A 19753-nucleotide genomic window follows, 5' to 3' on the forward strand; every position below is an offset into this window, starting at 1 on the left:
CTACACTCACTGTCCATTTTATCAGCTCCACTTACCATATAGAAGCAATTTGTAGTTCTACAATTACTGACTGTAGTCTATCTGTTTCTCTACATACCTTTTTAGCCTGCTTTCACCTTGTTCGTCAAAGGTCAGGACCACCACAGAGTACGTATTATTTGGGTGGTGGATCATTCTCAGCACTGCAGTGACACTGACATGGTGGTTTCTACTGATGGAGTTTCTAAACACCTCACTGTCACTGCTGTATTGAGAATAGTTCACCGAGCCAAAAGCAGCCCGTGGGCAGCGCCCTATGACCACTGATGAAGGTCTAGAAGATGACCAACTCAAACAGCAGCAATAGATGAGCGATCGTATTTCAAGGTGGACCAACTAGGTAGGAGTGTCTATTAGAGTGGACAATGAGTGGACACAGTATTTAAAAACTCCAGCAGTGCTGCTGTTTCTGATCCACTCATACCAGCACAACACACACTAACACACCACCACCATGTCAGTGTCACTGCAGTGCTGAGAATGATCCACCACATAAATAATACCTGCTCTGTAGTGGTCATGTGAGGGTCCTGACCATTGAAGAACAGGGTAAAAGCAGGCTAAGATAGTATGTAGAGAAACAGATAGACTACATCTATACATATAGATCGGTATATATTAAGCTAATTTTCCCGACAGTACTGGTGTAACTCTAACTATGCATAATTAATGAGCTGTGAGATTTCTCTCCTCAGGGCACATTCCCCCACGGTATTGATATCTTAACAGCCGCAGACTATTTCACCGTTGGGAACCTGAATAACTGCTACCTGACCATCAGGTAAAGAAAAAAACAACTGCTGTGAGACTTCCTGTGTATGATCAGGATCAGATCCGGTCTGACTCGGACACTGCTTTCAGTTAACACTCAGGATTATATGCACTGCACTGCCTACCTGCATTCTTTTAAAATCGGGTGTATGAAGACATTTCCCTGTCAGTCTGTCTAAGAATATACCCATTAGCTGAAGGGCAGGTCTGACATTGAAATGTCACCGAGCAAGCTGCTAAGATGCCACTTCAGTAGAGGAACAATGTGTAAAATTCTAGCCTTAGGGAACAAAGTGACACACACTGCTTTTTCAGCGAGTAGCTTGACCAAATGTGTCTTTATGTGCTCAAGGGGCAGTTTAAAACCCACACAGCACCGTAGCCACTTAAAAACAAAAAAGTAAAGTAACAGAATTTTTGCCCATATTATTCTAAAGATATCAAGATATAGATATCCTTTATTTGTCATATATACATATACAGGTGTACAGTACAATGAAATACTACTGTACACCTGTCCCTGTCGCATATCCCAGCTTGTTTTGGAAGCTGGGATCAGAGCACAGGGTCAGCCATCGTACAGCGCCCCTGGAGCAGACAGGGTTAAGGGCCTTGCTCAAGGACCCAACAGTGGCTGCATAGCAGAGCCTGGACTTGAACAGCCAATCTTCCAGTTGATAGCCCAAAGCTCTACCCACTAGGCCACCACTGTCCCGGCTACCACATCAACCAAAAAAAAAAAAAAAAAATTCAGAATTGTGCTGTTAAAGTGTTAAACATGCTTTTTTTTGTTTTACTGCCCCCACTTTACCTTATGTTTTTCAGCTTATGCTAATTAGTTGGAAAGAGCTAAATAATACAAAGAGCTTAACTGTGAAGTTAGCATTTTGGTTGTTGGATCATTCCCAAACCTGTAACACTGCTATTGCACCACTATCAGGCTTTTGTTGTGACCTCATAACTGGGACAGTAGTAGCCTAGTGGGTAGCGCTTCGGGATATCAAACGGAAGATTGGAAGTGCATTCGAATCCCAGCTCTTAATTGCAAGGTTTAAAATCATTCCTCTGCCATGCTTTACAGTTAGTGGTAATACACTGGGAATGGCAAACTGCTCCACCTTGGTCTCATTAGTCTAAAGCTTAGTGTTCCACACCTTTTGTGGTATGTTCAGGTGAGCTTTTGGAAACCTGAGTCATCCTGTCATATTCTTTTTTGGTGGCTTTTTTTATCCACCCTTCCACTTGTCCACACATTCATGGCCGTATAGTTTATAGAGAGAGAGAGACTTGGTGGATGAGGATGAGGTGTTTTCAGTTTCAAAAAGACATACTATTAAATATATACAAATAATTTGGGGGGAAAAAGCTAAAATTATTTTTTTAATATTTGGTGTCCTGCTTGATGAAACTTTTCCTAAGCAGAGGGTGTTTAGTATTTTATGATGTATATTTAAGCAATAGAACACAAGAGGGAGTGTGTTATCCTGAATAACACGGCTGTGATTTGGTCGCAGACACGAGCCGAAGGCGATAACACACGACCTCGAGTGTTCTATTGCTTTTATACAACAGTTTTTACAAAATAAAGAAAGAAAACAAATCAAAGAAGCCCTGAATTTCATAATAATTGTCGTTAATGGCAACGCGTCAGCGGAGTAATACAGTTGTGGTGTGAAAAGGCCGTGCTGTTATCACGAATATCAGCACAGTTAGAACGCTTCTCAACCAATCAGACTGTAAGGTCGGAACTAACTGTTGTATAACAGCATAAAAGAAAATTGTCATGTTTTACCAATATTAATATCTTCATAGTGCATCACATCAAGCTGATCATTAATCCATTTTTACAACTGCACACACCATTCAGTTTAACCACGCTAACTCTTCTCTTGTGCTTTGTCCTCAGTGTCTATATAGCAGGTTTTGAGGAATACACAAAGCCGATGATCGACCATTTGGTGACTAGGAAAATCAACCACTGGGATAGGTAAGGAGGGGTGTCTGATTAGAATATTGAACTTGATTAGAATATTGGTAAATAAATGGTCACAGAAATACAATATTTAATTAATATAGGACTCTAATGGTCTGCACAGACCCATGTTTATAGCTGTACTAAGCATCTTTCGGATGAATTGGAATGTTGATTGCAAGCCAGGCCTTCTCATCCTGTCTTACCAAGGCTCTTTTGACTGAATGGACACAATTTTCCACAGACATGCTCCAAAAATATGTGGAAAGCCTTTTCAAACTAAGTAAGGTGTGTTTGTGGCCATGGTTTTAAGATGTCCAACAACCACTTGGTCAGGCGTCCACATACTTTTTGTCCACATAAAATCTTTATTTAAAGTGCAGGTGCAGTCCTTTACTCTATATCTTTGCGGTGCTATCAGACACAATTGGCTGTCTACACAGACACAATTGGCTGTCTCAGAAAATGCGACAGAGAAAGCACCACAGTGTACAGTAGCAATGACAAACCTATTTAACCATCTCCCCTCAGACACAGCCTGTTGTGTCTGTGTGGACTCCTTTCCAGTCAAAAGCACAGCACATCATAATCTGATTTCTTACAGTAATCTGACCATAGTGTGCATGTAAACACACTTAATGCTAGTTACTTAATTTAACTTCACTTCAAACAATTACATTAAAATAAAATAAAAACCTACTGTCTCAACTACAGTTGGTTGTTTTAGGTGCTCAGGTGGTGCAGCGGTTTGTTACACTAGCCCACGTCCAATCTCAGTGGTGCTATCAGCCTGTTGGGTGCTCACACAGACATTATCAGCTATGTCGGGGTTACCAAAAGCCCCGTGATAGATTAGCGCTCTGTCCGGGGTATGTACCTGCCTTGCATCAAGTGTCCCTGGGGAACAGGACCCATCACAACCCTGACCAGAATAAAGCAGAGATTAAAAATAAAATTAAATGAAGAAACTGTTTCGTGTTTTACACTGTTTTTGTGTGTCACACAAAAATTTGAGGTGTGTGTGACTGTGTGTATGGGTGGGTCACTTCTATATAGTGTGCACAGGAAATTGTGTAAATTCAGTGTTTCAAACCCTCTCTGTACTGTGTCTAACTAGTTATGCTTTTGTGTTCAGGGCTATCCGGGAGCTGGCATCCAAAGCCCTGCATAACCTCACTCCACAGGCCCCAGATTACATGGCCAACACAGGTAAGAGACGATGGAATGCTGATGTTTGGGCGTGAGGGAGGGATCAGGAGAAACAGGTTAATCATGCTGGACAGAAGTCGGTCAGTGTTGTCAGTATAAAGCAAATAAAGTCTGTCAGCATCTAGGCATTGTGATCTAGGCAACTTTACACACTTTTAATTATTATTATTCACATTTGGAGCATTTAGCAGACGCTCTTATCCAGAGCGACTTACAGAAGAGCTTCCTCTTTATTCTAGCATACAAGAAATATACAACAGTCTAAGAACACAAATCTGCTGAAACCCTGTTAGAAACAGAGTAGTAACTGCAGGGCCTCAGTAAAGAGGTGATGAAGAGCTTTAATCATCTTTTGAAGATGGCAAAAAACTGAGATGTGTGAACAGACAGTCTGGATGCTTGTACAGAGAAGAACCATAACTCCTGTCTTCCTCGATTACTGATGGGTGGATCAAGACAAGCCAAACTTGTGGCCTAAAGGAAATGTGGTACAGAAGCTAATAAGCGTGTACTTACCCTTTTTAATTGCATAATTATTAAAATAATTATATTTAGGCCGACTGCACAAATGTCTTAGAGGTGTGGCGGCGGAAGAATTACACATGTTGAGGAATGATCTTTGGAAAACTGGTGTTCCATCCCTCCAGCACTCTTTCAGACACTTGTAGAGGGCAGTTGTAGCCTAGCGGTTAAGGTACTGGACTAGTAATTGAAAGGCTGCTAGTTCAAGCCTCACCACTGCCAGGTTGCCACTAAGAGCAAGGCTCTCAATTGCTTAGATTGTATACTGTCACAGTACTCTTAAGTGGCTTTGGAAAAGGGTGGCTGCTAAATGCCGGAAAATGAAAATGTAGAATCTATAGGAAGGTGCACTAAGGTCCTTAATTTTTGGTATGGAAACTAAGATGTTAAGAAGTACAATTCACCATTTACATGTTTATAGAACTTTATTGGCTGAAAATTGTGTCACAGACCTTGAAATGAGACATTTCCTGTGTAATGTGCAATTTGCTGTGAAATTTGTGTTTCACGATTTAACGTTTTTTATTTGCGTAGTGTTTAAGTATCAAGGTGCTAGCAATCCTACGGCAATTCAGTTATTAATCGCTTAGTCAAAATGTCCAAGATGTCGAAGTGTAAAGCAGCTAAAAACTCGACTCAGGTAACCAATTCCCAACCAATTCTGTGGACTCAGATGGGGGGTCAAAACACGGACGAGTATTTTCGTCTTTGAGACAGAACATGATGCCTTGCACCGTCACTGTATGTTCTAGGTTTACATTCAACTATTAATGTAGGCTGTGCTGTGTACTGTAGCTTCCATTTATTCTATCATTCAGTGTAATTTAATAACTGCCATGAAATGTGGCACTTTAACGAGGTCCGTGAAATTTTAGAAGGGCCCTAGTTATCACAAGAGTGCAAGATTATTAAGTCAGTGACCCCTCAATTTAAAGATGTGATCACTGAGTGCAGGACTGTATGTAGAATGACCCAAACAACTCCAGTATCTAATCTGCTCATTGATATGACCTCAATGATGATTTCTACTCTCACCTGTCTTTTAGTTCTCCCTCAGCTGTTGCCGATGGCGACGGGAATGGATCTGCATGGCCGCCATGGAGCAATACTGGCGTGTGCTGAGATCGCTCATGCCCTGTACGAACTGGGTGCTCAAAGTAGCAGGTACTGACTTACCTTACATCAACTGTTTTGTGGGAATAGTTCAGTAGACATACACAGCATCTATACCTCTACGAGGAATGCCTAAGATTACTGTGCTCCGAGTTCAAATCTCAGTTCTGCTATCGAACGGCCAGGCGCCAGTGTCTGTCGGGAGGGATGGTTGAAAGGATTCCACATTACTGCAGCAACTGCAGCTTCTGGGGCGGCACAGTGGCTCGGTGGGTAGCCCTGTCACCTCACATCGAGAAGGTCCTGAGTTTGATTCCTAGGTGGATCGGTCCAGGTCTTTTCTGTGTGGAGTTTGCATGTTCTCCCCTGCATGCATACATGCAGTCAGTATAATTGGAGATACAAAATTATCTATGATCGTGTTTGACATTAAAAATTTGAACTGATGAATCTTGTGTAACCAGTAACGACCTGTCCTGTCATGAATGTAACCAAAGTGTGTAAAACATCACGTTAAAATCCTAATAAAATAAAATAATAAATAAATAAAATGCAGCCTCTGCTGGCTGGTCAAAGGCGCCCTGACTCTACGTATGAGATGCTTTGCAGTGCACATCTTGGAAGGGTTGTGTCCAGCCCTATTTGAACTTTACTGAGCATCACTTAAAGGGTTATTCCATGCAGTTTGTTGTTTGCTTGGTCCAGACAAACTCATCCTGAATTACCTCAAATGATTTTGAGAGTAAGCAGTCAATGAGGGTTCAGTGGTTAGTACTGTCACCTCACAGCAAGAAGGTCCTGAGTTCGATTCCTAAGTGGTCCGTGTCCTTTCTGTGTGGAGTTTCTGGAGATCCAAAAGCTTTTGTTTCCTTGTACAGCCAGCCAAGTGAGGCGAATTGAAGATACAAAATTGTCCTAACTGTGTTTGACATTAAACTTAAACTGATGAATCATGTGTAACCTATAAGCAACCTGGCTATCATGAATGTAACCAAAGTGTAAAACATAACCTTAAAATTCTAACAAAGAGACAATTTTTTTTCAGGCCTGTCACAGACTTCCTGTCTTCAGACTCTATCCAGGGTCTCAAGGACATCCACCAGAAGGTCAGCAATATGTTACTTATACGCACAAATACTACAGCTATTATATGCACACATATGGAAGACCTATGCACTCCAAATCGTATAAATAAATAAATGTAATCATAAAATTAAATGAATGAAATGACACTTCTTTATTTAGCATAGTGCATTGCTTTAAAATATGAATTTAGTTTACAATAGTGTAATGTTTACTCCTGACATCCACACTCCAGCCGAGGCAGTTCAGCCCCTACTGACAGTACACCATGAAATTAAATAGATAGTACTAGAATTCACCATAAATAGTGGAAATAAATCAGGAAATGTTGATCAACAGAAAAGCAACGTTTTTTTTAGTGTATTTTATTATTATTTAAAATACATAAAATTACATTATTTTAAGCTAATATTTCATGAGCTTCATAAGGTGTAATGATAAGAGAAGAAGTACTGAAGGTTTGAATCTCAGGCTTGGCACCAAAAACAGAGGGTTCATGGCAGTATGTGAACCTAGCCAAGGGAAACTATTACAGAAAAAATTTTGTCCCTAAAGATCAGTAACTGTTCCCTAATCCAACTGACTGGGTTTAAAGTACAATAGACAACATTAACAAAAAAAATCCCTGGCACCAGCAAGTCATAGGCCTTCTCAAAATCCACCCTTTTATTATGAAGACCAAAAATATTTCTTTCCCACTTATCAAGTGCTAGAACATTATGATTATTAGTAATATTAATGGACATAAGTGCGACAACTCATTGGCTAACAATGTCTGTTAGAGCAATATCAGCAAAGATTACAAGTAAACTTGCATGTTTGAGCTTATGTTTAAGTGTTTTACTAATTTATTTATTGCTATATCTGAATTCTGGCTCTGAATCACATATCTCTGTGTTTTAGGTCTCTGACAGAAAGCTGTACAGGTAAACATATTTGTTCCAACAAGAAGGCATAAATAACACAGGTTATGTTAAACCTTCATAAAACAAATGACATCTTTTAATATTCTTTTTTTTTTTTTTTTTTTTTTGTATCGTTCTGTTTTCTTTCTGCAGGGGTTTTGGTGGGGAGCTGATGAGGCCAGCAGGTAAATTTACAAATTCATCTTTTGTACCTTGTTTAAACCCTGAGGATTTTATGGAGATGTGTTCTTAGTGACAGAGCTCACAGCACACTCATTTGCCATCATTTTACCCACGGTGTTTTTATTCATGAAGTGTGCTACAGTTTCATTATTGTTCAGTCAGGTTTTTGTTGAACCCTCCCCTCATGTCAGTCTGAAAACAGTACCGGGTACATTTAGTCCACAGTTTACATTTATTTGAACTGGACACATATCATGACTGCATGATGGTGTACGAAGATAAATAAAAATAAAATATAAATGAAGATAACACATTTTAAATGATTATATTCATTTAAGGAACAGCAGGAATGCTCTGCTTGTGCAGTGATAAATTACGCTAACCTGCTACCTCTATCAGCTGGTCGGGCATGTAAATCCAAATATGACTGGCTATGTCTGAAAAGGGGGAAAGTAATGGTTGTGGCCCAATGTTGGATTGATGTCATGTTTGGGGTGTGTTACTGCATTGTTATCAGTGATTCTGTGGAAGCCTGACAAGCATAAAGCAGTGGTAAAACAAAAATCTAATTACATTAATTAAACAAAAAGAAAAAGGGTGCTCATGTGGCGCAGCAGTAAAACATGCTAGCACACCAGCGCTGACATCTCCAACTCCTCGGATCGAATCTCAGTTCTGCTACCAGCGGTCTGGGTGCCTGCATGAACAACGATTGGTGGGCACAGAAAAGGGATTCCTCATAACAGATACAGTTACGACCTCTGCTGGCTGATTGATGGCACTTGCAGAGAGACGAGGGATAATGTGATCAGGGTGTGACTCTCCGTACACAAAGATGATTCACACATGAACTTGTCTTGTGCAGCTAAAAAGATGCAATTTGAATTTTTAAGTGCTGGCAGATATCGAGCATTGCAGCATTCAGTTAGCTAATTTGGCTATAATAAGTAAAATTATATTGTAACGCTTTGAATTTTAACGTGACAGCATGCTGACCGACTTTTCCTTCCTTCTGCCTGCAGTGTGTTTCCTCATTGAGAAACTGTCTCACTCCATGATGCCGTTTAAAGGCGACCCTGTCATTAGTAAGTAAACACACTCAAAAAACAAATTCATTACACTGTTTAATGTGCTTAGATTATATCTGGCTGTGATAAGACACACATGGGCTGGATTTAATGTTTTGTGTCTTATGTTGCAGGTGGATGGCAGTCGCTCATAGATGACAGTTTAAATGGCAATGAGGAGATCCAGGTACAGCGACGTTGTTCTAATCATACATACAGAATGACACTGATTTGCTTAAGTGTGGTTTTTAATGTGTGTGTGTGTGTGTGTGTGTGTGTGTGTGTGTGTGTGTGTGTGTGTGTGTGTGTAGGAAACAGCAGTGTCGGCTCTTGCAGCTCTGTGTCAGGAGTACTACCAGGTCCAATCCGGGGTGGCTGATACCAATGTGCAAGGTACACAAGTTCAGCATTAAGCAAAAGTAATAATGAAAGTTATAATAACAATAATAATGTGTAAATAATGATAATAATGATGATAATCATGTTGATAATATATTAGTAATTATAGTAATAACAACAATAAAAAAATAGTAATAATTATTATTATAATTACAATAATAATGATCATAATAAGGATACTGATAATATATTAGTAATAATAATAACAACAATAAAAATGATAATGATAACAATAATGAAAAATAGTGATAAAATTAACAATAATTATGATAATAATAACAATGATAATAATAATAATAATATTTCTGATAAAAATAATAATGATAATTATAATAATAAGAATGATAATAATTATGATACTAATAATAATGATACTAATGATAATATATTAGTAACATTAATAGTAATAACAACAACAATAATAAATAGTAATAATATAATAACAATAATGTGTGTGTTAATGATGATGATAACAATATTAATGATCGTGATGATGATTATGATGATAATATATTAGTAAAAATAATAGTAATAACAACAATAATAAATCGATAGTAATAATAATATCAATAATGTGTGTTAATAATAATAATAATAATAATAATAATAAAAAAGAAATAGCAAGACTGATGATGATATTGATGATAATATATACTGATAACAATAGTAATAACAACAATAATACAATAATAGTAGTAATAATAACAATAATAATGTGTTAATTATAAAGTGTGTTTATTATAATGATAATAATAAAATAGTAATACAGTAATAATAATAATGTTAATAATAGTTACAATAATAATAGTAATGTGTGTGTGTGTGTGAGAGAGAGCTTTTAGAAATGTGGGTCCCCATGTTGCAGGATCCAGGTTGTAGTCCTCAGATTAGACTTAGACACGTGTGTGTGTGTGTGTGTGTGTGTGTGTGTGTGTGTGTGTGTGTGTGTGTGTGTGTGTGTGATAGAGAATTCATCTTAATCTAAACTCTGATTCAGGGCACCGCTGCATTGCCTGACGTGTCTCCGGTGTATGTGTATGTGTACAGAGCAGTTGGTGAGTGGGTATCTAGCAGGATTGAGGAGTACAGAGGTCCAGATGCGCTGTGGTTGTGCTTTAGCTCTCGGATCTCTTCCACATTTCATGATTTGCAGCAAAGTTAATCAGGTACAAATCAATGCAAAAATGTGAACTTGTTTAACACATTTCCAGATGTGACAGCAATTCATATTATTTAATTCTGTAATGTGCAATTAATATTTCATTACATATGACATGTACTTACTCTCACTTATCCAATTAGGGTCACGCAAGGCACACAGTAACAACCTGAATGGGGCGCCAGTCCATTGCAGGGCAGGCACACACACACACATTCACCTATAGGGCAATTCAGTCTCCAATTAACTTGACTGCATGTTTTTGGACTGTGGGAGGAAACCGGAGCTCCCGGAGGAAACCCACGCAGACACGGGGAGAACATGCAAACTCTGCACAGAAAGGACCCGGACCGACCCCGCCTGGGGATCGAACCCAGGACCTTCATAAAGACAACCATACAGTCTCTAGCATTTACACAGACTGGTACATGTCCAGTTCCACTCCTGTTAGTTCAGAACATGCTGTTTATGCCAAATGCAGACTCTGCCGTCTGCATGTTACAGCAGAAATCCAGATGTGTCTGACTGGGCAAAGTTTTTCTAATCTTTATCTGTCCTGTATTTGTGAGCCTCTGTCCACACTAGCTTTATGGTCCTGAGTGGAAAATGTGAGCTTTCGCAGTTTGGTGTCTATAAAGTTTACTTTTTTTAGTGTTGTTTCATTTACTTGACAAAAGTACAAACATAAGTGTCACTGTCCACAATCAAGCAGGCTACACATACATTCAAAGTCTGTAGTACAACACGTTTTAAGGTGCTGAGATCTCCCCCCCCCCCCCCCCCACACTTTTCCCCCCCAAATTTTTCTCCCCTAATCTAGTCATGACCAATTACCCTGAACGCATCCTCTATACTGATTCGACCCTTCACCGCTGACTGAGGACGCCTCTCAACTGACATACGCCCCCTCCGGCACGTACAGTCAGTACAGACTGCATTTTTCACCTGCACGAGTCGAGTTCATACACTTGACTGTGTATGGAGGGCCACACCCCCATCAGCATTATTCCTCAGCCCTGTGCAGGCGTCATCAGTCAGCCAGCAGGGGCCGCAGTTGCACCAGTTATGAGGACCTATGATCCGACTTTTTTTACCCTCTAACCCTGAACAACAGCCAATCGTTGTTCATGCAGCCGCCCAGCCCAGTCAGAAAGGCAGAGCTGAGATTCGATACGATGTATTCGAAACCCCAACTCTGGTGCGCTAGCGTACTTTACCGCTGCGCCACCTGAGCCGCCAAGGTGCTGACATCTTTGACAGCAAACTCTAAGCCTATTGCGATGTAAAGCTTGCTGGACCATGATCAGTAACCATATTCACTAACGTGGAGCTGGCAAATAAAGGCGCTGACATTGAAGCAAAGGCTTTCTTCTTTGACAGCAAACTCTAAGCTTATTGCGATGTAAAGCTTGCTTGACCATGGTCAGTGTACAACCATATTCGCCAACAAGTGGCGCTGTAAAAAAACCCATTAAAACAGTGGATCTTGTGGCCTCCGATGTTAACCTGCTTGTCTGTGCTCTTGTGTTTAGGTGTTGGAAGGGCTGCAGGAAGCTTGTAGGATCACAGAGAAGGAAGAAGGGTTTCCAGAGGCCAGAAGAGATGCAGCTACAGCTCTCGCCCAGTCAGTCATCTGTCTATCTCCTTCCCTTACCTTAATCATTCTCTCTCCTCCTCCTTTACTCTCACCTGACTGGTTACCTTCTCTCTTTATCTTTCCGCCCCTTCACTCTCACCAGTCTCCATTCATTCCCACCCCCCTCCCTTCCTTCTTTTCCCTCGCCTGTGTGGCCGAGGAACGGCTGGATCTTGGGAATAGCAAACACAATTAGCGCCTGTTGCTCCTACCAGCCTGACCTGAAATTCATGATTTTTCAACATGATCCATCACGATCCGTCTCACTCCCCCGCTTTGTCTAAGTCCCACTTGTGTGTGTGTGTGTTTCTTTCACAGGGTGTTTTTAACCGTAGGAGTGTGTTTTCAGGCCAGTCCTGATTGTGCTTTATGTAAGAACAACGTGACCGGTGTGTTCGAGGCTCTGCTGGGCTGCATGAACAACTACACCACGGACAGCAGAGGAGACGTGGGAGCCTGGTCAGTGCTCGCTCCTTCCATCAGGTGGACGCACCTGGTGCTAGAAACGTGTGAAATAGCTTTCTTTTGGACATACAGCCCGTTTCATTGACCACTCAGAAGGGCATCATCTGAAATTGTTTTCCATAAGAGACCAAATGAAACTTACCTTGTGAAACGTGACTTGATTAGAATTAAGCAATTATTGAAGATAAATAAATGTCAAAAAAGACAACAAAATGGTCAGACAAAAGTAGGGACAAATATTAAGGGCCAAAGAGAGTTGAGAATAATCAAACAGCACTGGGCACTGGGCAGGAATACAGGGTATCACATATTTACTCACTCACTTTAAAAAATAAATTCCTTTTTTATTATTTTTGTTTTTTTTTATTAAACAAAACTAAACTCCACAGAGAAAAAAAACACACTAAAAGAACATGCCAAGCTACTTTTATACACCAGCCAGGTTGGATATGATTGAATCCAGGTCCACATGATTCATGCTGCTGTAAGGCACTCACTCAAGCTGCTCTACAGTGTCGACCCTGTGCTGAATATAAAGCCAAAAGCTACACAAATACATAGCAGCCTATAAAATGTGTAATAAATATTTTTTTTACACATGCACACACGCAGAATCCAGGTTTGTTTTTATGACCTGATCTATATCAACCTGCAGTCAGCTTCACCAGCTAAGCACATGCTGTACCAGCACAAAGCAAAAACTCAAATCTTACTAACTTTACATTCAGGTCCAGGTTTTTTTTGCTTATGTGTGTTCAATTAAATGCTCTAAATGTTTGTGTGTTTGATCATTTTTGCCTCCTTTTTTTCAGGGTTCGGGCAGCAGCCATGTCTGGTCTGCAGGATATTACTCTTCATGTTGCCAGTTCTGCCCCTGATCTCGTGTCTCCTTCTATGTAAGTGCTACCCTACATTCACAATGGCTTGTTGTCTGTGTGCATTCCTAATCTCAGATCAACTGTAACAAATTCTGGCAAAGGAGAAGTAAAGCGGGTGAACAGAGTGAATCAGAGTGACTTGAGGTCTGTCTGAAAACCTAGTGATCTCTACATAGACAAAATTTTACATCTTTCTACACGCTTCTGAGAAGAAGGCATGTATAAATTCGTAGATACCTTAAAATGCCTCCTACTAAGGTTTTATTTTAGAGCTATAATCTGACTGAATAACAAGGGAGCATCTGATGCTTCCTTAGCTGTGAAGGCAATCCCAGCATTCAGTGCGGCACAACTTTTCTCACAAAAAAATTACAAATGTGCCGGACGAATGCAAAGCAACGAATGGAGGTCTTCTCAAATGTAAATAAATTTGTATTGATTTTTAGGTGCACAAGTGAAATTTTGCAAATTTGGCCTCGTCAGTGACAGTTTAACTATTTTGGGTACTTGGAGGGAGATGTTAGCTGGCATGCTAGCGGATTGTGCTGCCTCAGCCCATTGGTTTGAATAGCCTGAGGCTAACTGTGTTAGCTTAGTAAGCGAAAACTGCTGTGACGTATTGCCGTAATCTCTGTCTTAGTAGTGCGCCTAAATAATCTGCCTTATGAGTACAATGTCTTATTAGAATCCTTTCTACTTAGGCAGCTGCCCAGGTAGGCAATAGGCAGCAAGGCAGCTCACTAGGTTTTCATACAGACCCATGGAGATTTTTCACATAATTCATTTTTTTATGGATATTTATTAGTCTGAAATAAGCTCGTTTTATTTTCCGTATGATGCCACTTGCATTTACCATCAAATCAAATACTTTACTGTAATGATTACATAGTCCCTAAGGGGTCATGGTTAAAAAAAAAAAAAGGGGCGCTCAGGTGACTCAGCGAGTTTGAATCTTAGCAGATCCACCGACCTGTCAGGGCATCCACACACACACACAGTTGGCTTTTTTAGAAGAAGGGTGGGTCTGATGGGGTCTCTTCCTTCTGCCGCTGTGATAGTGCTGGGCGGTATGATGGTACATTCAGTATACCATTTTTGATTCCTCATATGCTATGGATTTTTCAAATACTACCATACTAGCATAGTTAATTTTAACAGCTGTAAGCTTCAGTAAGCAAAAAAATATATAATATTGTTCACCGATAAAAACGCTATGGAACGCCGTGCAGTTTAGATACAGCTCACGAGTTAGCCAGGTACCGTTAACATAACAGTGTTAACAGATGAGACAGGCTTCCTCGATATGGTGAAAAAAAAAAACAGATGGAGGATAAAGAGAGGAAGACCAAATGTGCACCAAAAGAACCTGCCAAAGAAATGAGGCATGTCGGCAGTTTAGAACAGACTATAACACTATATACTGTACGGTTTGTTGAGCCACAGCTGTTGCAAACAATGACATTACAAACGCAGTAACAATCCACATATGTAAGGACACAATTCCTCTATAGACAGTTGAGAAAGAAGCTTTCAGAGCAATAATTAAAACAGTGGATTCTAGGAATCTCTTACAGGGCGAAAATACTTCAGGTCAGCTGCTAAACCAGCGTTATAAGTCAACTGGAAGCGTAGGAAACAAACAAAAAACGTACTGTGATATACTGTGAAACCGTCAGAATCTTTTGGAACAAATTTTTGGTCATACCGCCCAGCCCTACGCTGCGATATGCAATCCATATCAAATTTTCTAAAACACAATGGCACTAATGCTTCTTTTTCATTGCACGGTACCGCACAGCACAATATGGCTCGCTTTTAAATCCTGAACCACCAGTGCTGCTGTTGTGCTGTTTACTGTTAAAACCAATGAAAGTAACAATTTGCTTGTGGTGAGGATGTGAAGGCTACTTCACCAGACCAGTAACTGTCAACAATAGCAGTGACAACCGCAAAACCATTTTTTGTTTGCTCTACTGCGGTTGTTGTGAAATTTGATTTTCTTTTGCCTTGTTTTTCATGTTTTTTCACAACATTGAAATTAATGAAATCTATTGCAATTGGGTTTTAAAAATAGCGCTTACTGGTAATTCTGTTTGACCAATCATGGTCTGCACAGTTTCTTGCCCCACCTGTACGACCTGCTTCGGTACACGTGGTCCCTGGTCAAGAAGGCTAACCAAATTTAGCACAGACATTTAGCAACAGTACGGGTCACTTGGCTATGAAAACAACCACTAAATCTTGGACCATAGATTTAGAAAGTATTGAACTATGAAAGCTTTGATTATTTTATTTGTAAGATTCCTTTATTGATCCCCATGGGGGAAATTCGAGTGTCACAGCAGCTCCAGTACAGTGTAAGTACAGTAAATAGAGTAAATAAAATAGAGTAGAATAAAATAAAAATAAGAAAATTATAAAAAATATTAGCTATGTAGCCGCTCAGGTGGCGCAGCGGTAAAAAAGTACTCTAGCACACCAGAGTTGGGGTTTCCAGTACATTGTATCGAATCTCGGCTCTGCCTTTCCGACTGGGCTGGGTGGCTGCATGAACAACGATTGGCTGTTGTTCATAGAGGTAAAAAGTCAGACCATAGGTCCTCATAACTGGTGCAACTGCGGCCCCTGCTGGCTGACTGATGGCGCCTGCACAGGGCTGAGGAATAATGCTGATGGGGGTGTGGCCCTCTGTACACAGTGGTGAAAAATGCAGTCTGTACTGACTGTACGTGCCGGAGGGGGCGTATGTCAGTTGAGAGGCGTCCTCAGTCAGCGGTGAAGGGTCGAATCAGTATAGAGGACGCATTTAGGGCAATTGGACACGACTAGATTAGGGGAGAAAATTGGGGGAAAAATAGAGAATTCAAAAAAATATACCTGTATATTAGCTATGAGATGCAATTACTATTATACATCAGTATGGTAATAACAACTATATAACAAACCACTATATGTAGATTAGAATGTGTAATATGTAATAAGAATGTAGAGTCCCATGTTGGGAGGAAAAGGGGGGGGTCTTGAGTTATTTTATGGGGGGGGGCTTGTCAGTGTGAGGACAGCCTGTGTATTCTGCTATTGTTATGCAGTCTGATGGCAGTTGGCACAAAAGAACGTCTGAAGCGATCTGTCTTGCTGTTCGGTGGAGGTAGCCCATGACTGAATTTGTTTTTGTCTTATTTATTGTTTAGCACTTTTGCTGCTACTACTAGATGGCAGACAAAAGTGTCTACTATTGGGGACACCATGTCTAAGTTAAGCAGAGCGAGGTATGAGGCATAACAAAGCCAAAATGTTATGTCCCCATATGTGACCGCAGGGTCATAGCTTATCGTGCAATGGAAAAGGGGCATTATACTGTATATCACCATCTTTTTTGCTTTCTCTCTCTCTGTCTCATTTCTGTTCTTGTTCTGTGTTTATAGATGCCTGCGGATGATGTGCTTCCTGTCTCAGCAAGCTGCAGAAAAGATTGACCGTTACAGAGCTAATGCTGGATCTGTGTTTCTTCGTCTGCTCCACAGCACAGATCCTGTAGTACCTAACATCCCCCACCGGGAGGAGCTGCTTAATATTTTTCCTCTGTAAGTGCCTCACTGTGTCTAATAGTTTCAGCTCCTGCTGATACTGACAAAATGAAATTATGATCTATAAATATATTTTGTTGTTGCTGTGCAATATCATGCTTTGTTTACCGATATGCAAGAACAGAAGGATTCAGGATTCAGGAGGGAGCCATAACTTATTCACACTTTGGTATTTTCCTTTTATATTTTTTATCCATTAGGAGACGTTGAAACGTGTATACAGAGTACTGTTTATTTTAAGTGTGTGTTAAACTATGCTGTTAAACTAGTACAGTTGTGTGCATAAGTTTGTGCACCTCCTGATTTGTGTAAAAAAAACATGCAAATTTTAATACATTTTTGTGGTATGTGCATTTATTAATACTCTGCTTCAAATGTTGTTTAAAATTTTGCCAGGGGTGCACACATTTTGAACAGTGGGCACATTCCAGTTTATACCTACTCATGTCCTGTCCTTTTTCCAGATTGTTACAGCTCTGTAAGAACTATGATTAAGCCCCTATTTAACCCTAATTTAGGGGTAACCTAGTAAAACTAGATACCAGACACTCAAAAATTCTCCTGCCTAGACATAATTCAATAGATGGGAACGTGCGGCTTGCTTGGGTACCTAAAGGCGCACAGTGACTTTGTGTCTGGGACACAACTCCCTGGTGCAGGCTTTGTTTGCCAGCAAGCCAGCCAGTGGCCTTTAGCATCCAGGCCTGAGGTTGTGACACCTCTGTGATTCCTGGCCAGCCTCAGCTCTGGTGTAATTTAAGTACAGTTCATTTGCTTAGGGGCAAACATACAGTGTATCACAAAAGTGAGTACACCCCTCACATTTCTGCAGATATTTAAGTATATCTTTTCATGGGACAACACTGACAAAATGACACTTTGACACAATGAAAAGTAGTCTGTGTGCAGCTTATATAACAGTGTAAATTTATTCTTCCCTCAAAATAACTCAATATACAGCCATTAATGTCTAAACCACCGGCAACAAAAGTGAGTACACCCCTAAGAGACTACACCCCTAAATGTCCAAATTGAGCACTGCTTGTCATTTTCCCTCCAAAATGTCATGTGATTTGTTAGTGTTACTAGGTCTCAGGTGTGCATAGGGAGCAGTTGTGTTCAATTTAGTAGTACAGCTCTCACACTCTCTCATACTGGTCACTGAAAGTTCCAACATGGCACCTCATGGCAAAGAACTCTCTGAGGATCTTAAAAGACGAATTGTTGCGCTACATGAAGATGGCCAAGGCTACAAGAAGATTGCCAACACCCTGAAACTGAGCTGCAGCACAGTGGCCAAGATCATCCAGCGTTTTAAAAGAGCAGGGTCCACTCAGAACAGACCTCGCATTGGTCGTCCAAAGAAGCTGAGTGCACGTGCTCAGCGTCACATCCAACTGCTGTCTTTGAAAGATAGGCGCAGGAGTGCTGTCAGCATTGCTGCAGAGATTGAAAAGGTGGGGGGTCAGCCTGTCAGTGCTCAGACCATACGCCGCACACTACATCAAATTGGTCTGCATGGCTGTCACCCCAGAATGAAGCCTCTTCTGAAGTCTCTACACAAGAAAGCCCGCAAACAGTTTGCTGAAGACATGTCAACAAAGGACATGGATTACTGGAACCATGTCCTATGGTCTGATGAGACCAAGATTAATTTGTTTGGTTCAGATGGTCTCAAGCATGTGTGGCGGCAATCAAGTGAGAAGTACAAAGATAAGTGTGTCATGCCTACAGTCAAGCATGGTGGTGGGAATGCCATGGTCTGGGGCTGCATGAGTGCAGCAGGTGTTGGGGAGTTACATTTCATTGAGGGACACATGAACTCCAATATGTACTGTGAAATACTGAAGCAGAGCATGATCCCCTCCCTCCGGAAACTGGGTCGCAGGGCAGTGTTCCAGCATGATAATGACCCCAAACACACCTCTAAGACGACCACTGCTTTATTGAAGAGGCTGAGGGTAAAGGTGATGGACTGGCCAAGCATGTCTCCAGACCTAAACCCAATAGAACATCTTTGGGGCATCCTCAAGCGGAAGGTGGAGGAGCGCAAAGTCTCGAATATCCGCCAGCTCCGTGATGTCGTCATGGAGGAGTGGAAAAGCATTCCAGTGGCAACCTGTGAAGCTCTGGTAAACTCCATGCCCAGGAGAGTTAAGGCAGTTCTGGGAAATAATGGTGGCCACACAAAATATTGACACTTCAGGAACTTTCACTAAGGGGTGTACTCACTTTTGTTGCCGGTGGTTTAGACATTAATGGCTGTATATTGAGTTATTTTGAGGGAAGAATAAATTTACACTGTTATATAAGCTGCACACAGACTACTTTTCATTGTGTCAAAGTGTCATTTTGTCAGTGTTGTCCCATGAAAAGATATACTTAAATATCTGCAGAAATGTGAGGGGTGTACTCACTTTTGTGATACACTGTATATAAAAAAGTCCAACACAAATATGGAGAGGGGTTGAACACTTCTCGAGTTTGAATCTCAGCTCTGCTGTCGGTTGCCTGAGTGCCCCCCAGACGAAATTAGCCACTAGTCTGCTGTTTAACGCTGTGTAAGGACCCTGGTTAGTAGCAAAAGGCGCCTGTACAGAAGTGGACTCTTCATGCATGAGACCGGCCTCACTTGCGAATCCACTGAATTATGGGTGAATAGACAGGGGTCGGTGGACTGCACACACAGTCTGTCAGGCGAATATACCCTCCTCATACACAGATGGGGTCCCCAGCTGGAGAAGACTAATCGGCTAAGCAAATTT

General features: G+C 40.8%; 1 protein-coding gene across 1 annotated transcript in view; it reads left to right on the plus strand.

The window, feature by feature from the left end:
• The window catches only part of tbcd (tubulin folding cofactor D), an 86429-nt gene that overhangs the window by 45654 nt on the left and 21022 nt on the right, over positions 1–19753 (plus strand). The window contains exons 17-31 of the mRNA XM_063015908.1: positions 735–820; positions 2717–2797; positions 3918–3991; positions 5560–5677; positions 6672–6732; positions 7613–7635; positions 7768–7799; positions 8820–8882; positions 8999–9051; positions 9176–9257; positions 10311–10429; positions 11955–12046; positions 12377–12517; positions 13336–13419; positions 16827–16985. Coding sequence (XP_062871978.1) covers positions 735–820; positions 2717–2797; positions 3918–3991; positions 5560–5677; positions 6672–6732; positions 7613–7635; positions 7768–7799; positions 8820–8882; positions 8999–9051; positions 9176–9257; positions 10311–10429; positions 11955–12046; positions 12377–12517; positions 13336–13419; positions 16827–16985 — 1268 coding nt within the window. The remainder of the gene's footprint in view (positions 1–734; positions 821–2716; positions 2798–3917; positions 3992–5559; positions 5678–6671; positions 6733–7612; positions 7636–7767; positions 7800–8819; positions 8883–8998; positions 9052–9175; positions 9258–10310; positions 10430–11954; positions 12047–12376; positions 12518–13335; positions 13420–16826; positions 16986–19753) is intronic.

Source organism: Trichomycterus rosablanca, chromosome 2 (genome assembly GCF_030014385.1).
Source record: "Trichomycterus rosablanca isolate fTriRos1 chromosome 2, fTriRos1.hap1, whole genome shotgun sequence".
In the NCBI taxonomy this organism is placed as follows: Eukaryota; Metazoa; Chordata; class Actinopteri; order Siluriformes; family Trichomycteridae; genus Trichomycterus; species Trichomycterus rosablanca.